The 9,950-nt window shown below is 38.0% G+C and overlaps 1 protein-coding gene across 1 annotated transcript; it reads left to right on the forward strand.

Annotated features, from left to right (window-relative positions):
• Positions 1–4,663: 4,663 nt before the first annotated feature.
• LOC131874601 (probable disease resistance protein At1g61300) lies at positions 4,664–7,887 on the forward strand. Its single transcript, XM_059218192.1, has 2 exons — positions 4,664–5,205; positions 5,318–7,887. The coding sequence occupies exons 1-2, from the start codon at positions 4,697–4,699 to the stop codon at positions 7,728–7,730; spliced, it is 2,922 nt and encodes a 973-aa protein (XP_059074175.1). The 5' UTR covers positions 4,664–4,696; the 3' UTR covers positions 7,731–7,887.
• Positions 7,888–9,950: the final 2,063 nt, after the last annotated feature.

Consider the following 9,950-nt stretch of genomic DNA (forward strand, 5'->3'; position numbering starts at 1 on the left):
ATATTGGGATAGTGCAAAAATAGTTATATCGATCCCCGATGACATGGAGAATGGGGAAGGCGGAACCATCGGTATTACCTATACCAATAAAACAAACTCGGAAGTATTAAGTAGAAAAGTGCATCGGAGACTGATCGGGACTTTGAGAGGAATAGAAAAAGGCTATTTAGACCCCCGATGAAGATAAAAGCACCTGCGGGGATATCGGTGTAAATTATACTGATAAAGTAAACATGCATTAGGACTCATCGGGACATCAGAAGAAGCAATTTTATGCTATGCTGAGTCCTGATAGGACTATTAAGGTGGATGGAGAGTTGGTAGGAGTTCTTCAGGGTGATTTATGTCGATAACGCGGGGGACTTGGTCACAATGCGGACTCATCGGGGCATTGGAGGGACATAAATTGAACTATGCCGATACCCGATGGGACATATCGGTCTATGTTTCGGCTATCGGGAGGGAAACAGGGACCAAAAATAGCGTGTTAGCGATAGGTTACTCAATCGCAGCCGCTAATTGCAAAATAGGTTACGCATTCGGCCACAGCTCCAAAACAAACATTTTTTTTGTTATTTTAGACTATTTTGTGCAATAAATAGTAAATCATATTAAAAAAAGAAGACAAAAACTCCTGTGTAAAATTAACTACAAATTTATATGGGTATTTCTACATATGCATTTGAATCATTTGAAGATAATTTCAACATTACTGTTAATTGTTAATCGCCCAAGGAGTAACACGCGTAATCGTGTGTTACTCAGTGCGTACGACGGAGTCGGCAAGGCCGCGGCTGTTGCGCGACTAACAACGCATGGAAATCCAAGGTCGGACCTATCAGCATTACTCTCACCAATTAAATTAATAAGGCAATGGCAGTTACATCGGAGAACCGGCAAAAACATAATATTGTCTTGTCGATAACCGAAAAGCGCAACAGAAATGATAGACCAAAATGACAGTATAGAGATACTAACAGACACCAAACACCTAGCAAAACGGCAGTATAGACATACTAACACGCGTTTTACAACGGCTTTTTGGAGCTAGCAAACACGCGTTGAGCCCTATATCTAACCCTAACGCGCATAATTTCAAGCTACAGAAAAACAAGAATAACCAAAGCAAAACAAAACAAAATAATATAATTTTCGCACAATGTATACAAATCTGAAAGAACGACTACTCAACAAAACAATAAAACATGCAAATTTTCCAACTGTATACAACCAGAAAAAACGGCTACTCAACATACCTGTTAACCTTCAGAAATGAATTCAGGCCACCCTTGAAAACTAAGTCCTTGCTGCCTCCTTCAAACCCTTCTTTGCCTTCAAAAACGCCTTCAAAAACAACATAACACTTGAACAAATGAGGGCTTTGGAATTTATCTAAGCGCGCATTAGTCCGTCCCTTTATGCTTGTCCGTTTTTTTCCACAACACGCAGAAAATGGCGAGAGGTCCGCTCGTACGCTCCACCTAACACGCGGAGCCCTAACACGTGTGTTTTTCCACATGAGGCCTCAGAAAATGGTGGGACGCATCTATTTTGGCTCCAAAAAGACAGTACGGATTGACTAACATGCGTGTTTGTCTCGCGTTTTACACCATCGATTTTGCAGTTAACGGTTGCGATTGACTAACCTATCACTAACACGCTGTACGAAAGGTCTATTTTGGAGCTATGGCGTTGGTTTTCACTGAATGACTGTGATTGATAGATTGACTGAGTAAGGACCCACCTGTCAGTAGCACATATGAGAGAACTTGGAGGGATCCACCATGGTTTGGAAGTCCGCGCCTTCTTTTTCCCGCCGTTTCGACGTCCGAATGCGGTCATCAACACTTGCCGCTAGATGTTTGTTTTCTATGGCTTTTAATGTGCGTGTTAGGCACAACACATCGGTGTGAGCCGCGGCCCACGATCCGCCGTCCTCCGACGTGTCCACGTAGTTTTGTGTGGGCCTCGACGTTTGAAACAGCCGACTCCAGGACAACTCCACGTCATTTTCACTGGGTCCAGCACCTGCGCCAAATTGGCATGGTATGCATGGGCTATGCATGTCTCGAACATGTCCGTCGATGCATGTCGTTGGTACGACATGTCACTTTTGGAGCCAGAATAGACGCGTCCATTTAAAACTAGGAGGTATGCAATATACAACAGGAGTGAGAGAGTACATTTCAATGCGCTTTCCTAGTGATACGACATAGGGAATTTCCTCGACCATACACAACAACTTTCCTCGATTGGACTAATTAACATGCTTTACGATTACCATAAAATTCGATGAAAGAGGAGAAACCGCGTAAGAAAAGTAGAGTTCGAAAATGAGTTGTTGTACATAATATTCTGTGGGGCCTTTTCACAATGGTGCTTGTCAATTCTCACTTGTCTCAGTTGCCTATTCACTTTTGCCAATTTGGATGCGCCAGTCGCGGAAAATTCTGGATCATTTCAGCATTTACTCTGAATGGAGTGAGTTGATTTGTACGCATTGCTCAACGACCACATTCTAGAGTTTAGTGATGCTGCAATGATTTTTGTTTACATCTATAGTTCTTATATGGTAAATATAAGAATATTTTGATAACATATAAAATAAATATAAAAAATAGATATATCGTTATTGAGTAACCATTGAACACTTTCATTTTTATAATGATTTATTAAAAAATGTAATACTTATTATTTTTCTTTATAAAATTAAAAACTTAATAGATAATATTTTTATTTTTGTTGATATTATTTTATTAAAATAATAATAATAATTAACCATTAAAAATATTCTATTCATTATAATATAATTATTTTATTATTCAATAACAACAACTAGAGTAAACTTTTCTTCCTTTCTTCACTATATTAATCAAAAGTACACTTCATTGCACATAGCATATATCATGTGAATCAGAATTGCATTATTTTAGATTTTTTTGGGAATTCTTTTCATATGTTTTAACTACGATTTTGATAGTGATCATTATACTCATTTTATCCAAACTAAAGGTACCTCTTGCTGATATAGATCTTTGGGAAAATAATTTTTCTAAAGAAACTCCCTTCATGGTGTTTCTCTCATATCGAATCTATAATATTTATCATTTTATCTTCAGACTTTAGATCTACATTTTTTTATCGCCTATCCTCAAATGAATGAAGGAATTTTAATGACGTCCACGAGACCCAACGGTCTAAGGGACCAAGATGAAACATGCTAGCCCATTTTCAAGATCTTTTCTATGTTGCCTCTCTTGCTGTGGATCTTTATCAGGAAACTCACCGCTTTGTGAATTCTCGTCTCTTCAAAAAGCTCATTCAAGTTGTCCACCTTTAATTCGTTAACAAACTGATTGCGGATATCGTCATACACTGCACATTCTTTGATGAAATGCCATTATGTCTCCACTGCCCTCTTACTGTAGAAAATGCACATCCTCTTTGGGGACCTTCCATCTGCCAGTTTCACATTTCAAATGATGAGGCCCCGTCCTTAACTATACAATTATAATTTTGGCCTTTCCGTTGATCGGGGATCTCAAATACACTTTTTCATTGTGTTCCTAGGTGAGGTTAAACTCTTTGATATAGTATGTTTTTTTCCTACCTAGCTTATTTGTCCACATAACATTCCTAAATTTTTCTACCACCCACTTTTTAATCTCTTCTTTAGTGTTAGGACAGTCATGATGATTTATGTTCCACTTGTTCAACCACTTGCTATTTTGATTTTTCCAGTTCTTTTTCCTACAATTTAGCTCCCCCTCTTCCACGATCATTTTGGGCCAGTAGTGCTTATCCATATTTTCAGCTTTCTTTAGATAACATAACAATTGAATGACCGCTAAGGATACAATTGGAAACATACCAGCTTCCGCTAAAAGAATATCATACGGAATCATTGATTTGACTTTAAGATTGGTGGTAATTAGGTACTTTTGAAGTCTTTCTATTCGCTATTTGTGGTTTGACATGCTATTCCCCCATACTTCACACCCATAAAGGATAACCGACACCACTAACAAACTAAAAAGGGTTTGAATCCACTCTTTCTTGTGCTTTATTGTTAGACTTCTGATTTCATTATTTTAAACTTCTCAATTTGAACCCTCCCACCCTTTGAGTTTAGGATTTATATTTAATGTCTATATGATTATTTTTTATTTCTCTAATTTATATTAGATCTGAATTTTACCATAAATCACTCTTTAAAGGCCTTTATTCACATCTCCTTTTGACGGAACCCACCAAAAAAAAATCTTGTTTTCTCTTTTAAAATTCAAAGAAAGCGGAGAAACCGCATATCGGAAAGTAAAATCGAAAAGAGACAAGTTTTACAGAAAATTAGCTTGGCTTTTTTACGATGGTGCTTGTCAATTCTCAGTGCTCTCTCACAAAATTAAATATTAGCAATAATAATTCACAATCAAAATTTACCCAATCAGTATAATTACCCTAAACTGCCTATACCTAGTTTGAACTCGACGAAAGCAGGTTAAAAGTTAGAGAACGTGAAAGTCATTTTGTCGTATTACTGGGAAATGCTGTGGGAAAGCGTGTTTGAGAGGGTATGCAGCGTGCTCCTCACGCATCACTCCAGCTTTAAAACTTACAAACTTTCTGTAGTTTTATCCAATCCAGTCCAGACTCCTCTCTGAATTATATTTTCCATCCATTTTAAGCACTTGACTTCATGGCGTGTACCTCCTCCTCTCACAAGCCTTCATTCAGTGAATTTGAAAGGAAAACATTCACTGTATCATATGATGCATTCATTAACCACCGAGGCCCTGACACGAAAGCTACTGTGGCTTTCGCAATTTATGAATCACTGGAAGAAAGGGGATTTTGGACATTTCTTGATGATCAAGAATTACAACCAGGAGATTCAATTGAGCCTGCCATACAAAATGCCATATACTCTTCCTCTGTGCAAATCGCCATCTTCTCACCAGGATATGCGGAGTCCCCTTGGTGTCTAAATGAGCTGGTTGATATGTTGAAAACCAAGGCTCTGTTTATTCCTGTATTTTGTGATGTGAAGCCTTCTGATCTTCGCTTTCCTCACAAGGGAGCTTATGCACATGCAATCGCTGAACATGAAGGAAAGGGGAGATTCAGCAAGAAGATGCTTCAACAGTGGAAAGGAGCCCTCCGCTCTTCTTCACTGGTCTCTGGCTACGAATTGAGCAAATTTAACGAGTAAGGCTTTGTTTACTTCGTTCCGGTTATTTGCTTTCAATCCATTATGATTCAGTCACTTAATTTTTTTTCTAAATACAGCTTCCATATTGATTTTGAACGATTTTGCCAGTAATGTCGAGGAGCTGCGTACAAAGATTACCTTGGCTGTGCAAGAAAGGGTTGGAAAGAAGGGCTTCCCAAGATATGTGGAAGTTGCAAAACATCATATAGATCTTAATGCAGACGCAGAGGCGTCAACGAGTAGGTCGGCAGAGGTGTACAAGAAATCTAGCCTTCTGCGCAGAGATTCACATCCAGTGGGGATACATTCCAAAGTTGAAGACATGCTCAGGTTCCTACAAGATCCACAAGTTCCAGTTATAGCCGTCGTTGGTATGGGCGGCTCGGGAAAGACATTTCTTCTCCAAAATGTCTACAGTGCCTTTAAATCCAGGTTTGACAATTCTATTTGGCTCTCTATTTCCAAATCATATGCAGTCAAGAATTTGCAACATGATATAGCCTTCCGCATAGGGTTAAAAAGTAAAGTTGTGGATGGTGCCATATCTCAAGAGACAGCGGCTGAATTAATTCATGACCGTCTCCAAGGGAAAAAAACTCTTATCGTGCTAGATGATCTGTGGAATTTGTCAGTAGAAGATAATCTCTTATATAAACTTGGTCTGCCAACTGATAAAAATTGTAAAGTTGTGGTGACCACAAGAAATAAGGAGGTTGCTCGAAATTCAAATGCTCGTATTTATGAGATGGAAAATTTGTCGGATGAAGACAGTTGGAAGCTGTTCTGTGTCCACGCATTTCCGGGTCATGAAGAATACAGAGCGCCAACGCACTTGGAAGAGGTGGGTCGTGAGATAGTAAAGCAATGTGGAAACTTGCCTCTGGCTATCAAAACGACAGCAGCATCTCTGGCTAAGGCCAGTCAGCTTAGAAAATGGGAGTCCAAGCGCCGTCAGCTTGAAAGGGCAGTTATTCCCATTGGGGAGCATGACCCTGTGATGGATATATTAAAATTGAGTTACGATTCCTTGCCTCTACATCTTAAACCCTGTTTTGCTTATCTTTCTTTCTTCCCTGAGGATGCGGAGATAGACCCTGAATATCTGGTATATATATGGATAGGAGAGGGTTTCGTCCCAGCAGGAGAGGAGCAGTGGGATACGGCGCTGGATTGGTTAGATCAACTTGACCAGCTGTGTCTGCTTCAACTATGGGAAGATCGACACCGTCATCATCTGCAAGAATATGGACGGTTAAAGAAATATTGTAAAATTCATGATCTGTTGCATGATTTGGCCATACAGATATCGAGAGAAAACAAATGTGTTTTTTCTCTTGAAGAAGCCTCCACACATACTACTGGTGCCTCTGGCTGGTGTCGGATTTTACTAGCCAAGAAAGATAGAAATGCAAATGCCCTCTCATATTGCCGTCCAGCATATCTCCGTACACTCTCAATGTCTGAGAATTGGAACATTAAAACCATTCCAGAAAACTTGTTTACCGCAATGAGAGGACTGCGCGTTCTGGATTCAAGCGGCACAAAGATTTTAACATTGCCTGCGTCTGTTGGAAAGATGGTACTTCTGAAGGTCCTGAATTTAAGGGACACAAAGGTATATAAGGTACCGGAGTGTGTGAGATATCTGAAAAGTCTCTTGTTTCTTGCAATGCCCTTTGATCTTAAGTACATACCAGTATGGATAAGTGAACTTAAGAGTCTTCATCATTTAGAATGCGAATGTGTTCATGCCATGCCGAAGGGAATATCAGATATGGCCTCTTTGAGAACACTCAGATCAGCAGCCTTGAAGCTCTCCATAGAAAAGGACGAATTGATGAGGTTGGAGGATTTGGCCAAGATGACTCAGATTCAGGAATTACGTTTATGTCTTAAGGACGAGATGGAGTTGGAGAGGATGGAAGAAGGGATTCTTGCGCAGCTCATCAAGATGCGTCGTCTACGTATCAGGAATATGATGATGAGAGCAACTGGGTATGCGAGTACGCAGCTTTCAGAGAAAATGAGAACAATGAGAGATCTGGAAAGTCTTCAATTAGAGCGCTTCTTAGTGCCAGGTTGGATATGTGATTTGGCAAATCTGAGGGAATTGGAATTGACAGATTGTAAGTGTATATATTATCCGGAATTGCAAAGAATGCCCAATCTAGTGAGGTTGGCGTTGTATGGGAATGAATGGTGCAAAGAATTGCCAAAGGCGTTTGGAAAGTCGGGAGGGTTTCCACGCCTCCGCTTTTTAATAATTAGCTCTCTTCCAAAATTACGGGAGTTCCCAAAATTGGAGGAGGGGTCAATGGCATGTCTTGAGGAGGTTCGTCTACTATTTTGTCGGAATTTGAAGAAAGTGGGAGAGGGATTGGAGCGATTGAAAAGATTGAAGGTATTCGATTACAGTGGTTCAGGGACAGATGAAGTAAGAGAGGCATTAAAGGAAGGCGGAGAATATAGGTATAAAATCGAAGCCATTAATTCCGGTGTAAGTATTTACACCGGCATATGAATCTGAATCTGAATATGAATATACATAAGCATATGAATCTGAATCAGAATCTAAACAGATTAGATTTTGATTTTAAAATTTATTATTATTATTGTAATAATCCAAGAACAATGCAGAATAGCAATAGAAACCATGTAAAGGTATAAAATTAACTTTATTGAAGGCCACATTATTTGTGTTCTATTTAGATGATTTTTTGAAATGTTTCTTATTTAGATTATATTATTTAGATCATTTCATAAATAGATTAAAAATATATATATTAGTTTTATAGAATATTTGGAGATTTTATTTAGTTAATTTAATATTATGTGTATTTTTAGTATTGGCATGGTGTGATGGTTAATTTGTGGTGGTGATGTTCATTCCATCAAGGTTCAAACTTCACTAGAGTATTTTTTTTATTGGTTGTATGGGGAATGTGTTTTCTCATTTGTGACCTCATCAATTCATAGCTCTAGGTCTAAAGCATTTACCCTTTTAAGAATAAAACAAGCAATCACACATTGGTGTGCAATGGGTACGCCGAAGAGGTATGGTAGGTCAATTTGATATGTTTTTTTTTTTTTTTTTGGCATACATTTGTGTAATACATGGGATCAATGCAAAAGTGATAGCTTCAAATCAGCTTTGTATTCACTTAGAGGGATTTAAACATGATTTAAATAAAACCTTTGGATTAGGAAGATAGTCGGGCTTAATTGCCAACAAGATCATGTTACCCTCTAAATTAGGAAGATAAGAAGGCTCCATCTTCCATATTATGTTTCCAATAGGGAATGGAGATACATGGATGAAAATAAATTGAGTTAGAGGGAGGGAAGAGTGTGAGAGACATGGGTAAGGAGATAGAGATAGAGACAGAGACAGAGACAAGGATGGAGATGGAGATAGAGATGAATATGGAGATAAAGATGAAGATCGAGAGGAGAGGGAGAGATGAGAGAGAGAGAGTGGGATACATATATATGAGAAAAATAATATAGAGAGGGAGAGATAGAAAAAGAAATAGATATAGAGGTATAGGAAGATCCTGGAGATGTACATATATAGACATAGCGGGAGACATCTATAGACATAGAGAGGGGAGAGGAAGATAGAGTGAGAGAGGCAGAGGGAGACAAATAGATAAAGATATAGAGAGATGAGGAGGGAGAGATAGAGATGGGGAGATAAAGAGGAAAATATAAATATATACAAAGGCTGAGGGAGAGGGAGAGATAGAGATAGATTAGATGGTTAAATAGAGAGATAGAGAGATATAGATATAAGGAGAAATCGAGAGGGTGAGAGACATGGAGACTAAAAAGTAAAGAGAAGTAGAGGAGGGATAGAGGAGATAGAGAGATATAGATATAAGGAGAAATAGAGAGGGTGAGAGACATGGTGACTAAAAAGTAAAGAGAAGTAGAGGAGGGATAGATGGTGGGGAAGGAGTGAGGAAGAGAGATATGTGGGGTTATAAAGAGATGTGAGAGATTGAGGGATAGAAAGGGAAAAAGACAGGTAGAAGAGGGGGGAGAGAGAGGGGGGAAGAAAGGGAGAAATAGCTCAAAATATAGAGGGAGAGGGAGAGGTGCTATAGAGAGATAAATCTAAATAGGGAAATAGATAGAAAGATAGTGAAATAGAGGTAGAGAAATATATTGATAGAAAGGGATTTGTAAAAGAATATATTTTTTTATATTTTATTTAGTTAATTTAATATTATGTGTATTTTTAGTATTGGCATGGTGTGATGGTTAATTTGTGGTGGTGGTGTTCATTCCATCAAGGTTCAAACTTCACTAGAGTATTTTTTTATATTGGTTGTATGGGGAATGTGTTTTCTCATTTGTGACCTCATCAATTCATAGCTCTAGGTCTAAAGCATTTACCCTTTTAAAAATAAAATTAATATCGTGCAAGTATAACTTAATTTAGATTAATTATTAATAGTTTTTTTATGGGTAAAGTAAGTTAATATTATTTTAAGAAATTAGATGTGAAATATAAAGGTATTTATCATAATAATTAATGATGAATAACTTTAATGACTACTTTAGAATTGTTATATCTTTAGTTTTGCAATGCTTTCTCTCTATCTAGGGCAAGGTCAAAAATATCAAGCCAAATGATATGACGATAGTCACAAGTTTGGTAAAAAAAATAATAAGAAAAACTCAAAGCTTAATGCTCATTCTATAAGCTCATACCATTCTATAATTATATGTTGAAACA

Source organism: Cryptomeria japonica, chromosome 3 (genome assembly GCF_030272615.1).
Source record: "Cryptomeria japonica chromosome 3, Sugi_1.0, whole genome shotgun sequence".
NCBI lineage: Eukaryota > Viridiplantae > Streptophyta > Pinopsida > Cupressales > Cupressaceae > Cryptomeria > Cryptomeria japonica.

Coding starts and splice junctions, on each gene's coding strand:
- LOC131874601 (XM_059218192.1), top strand. CDS start 4,697: ATGGCGTGTACCTCCTCCTCTCACAAGCCTTCATTCAGTGAATTTGAA. Junction 5,206..5,317: donor GAATTGAGCAAATTTAACGA/GTAAGGCTTTGT, acceptor CGATTTTGCCAG/TAATGTCGAGGAGCTGCGTA.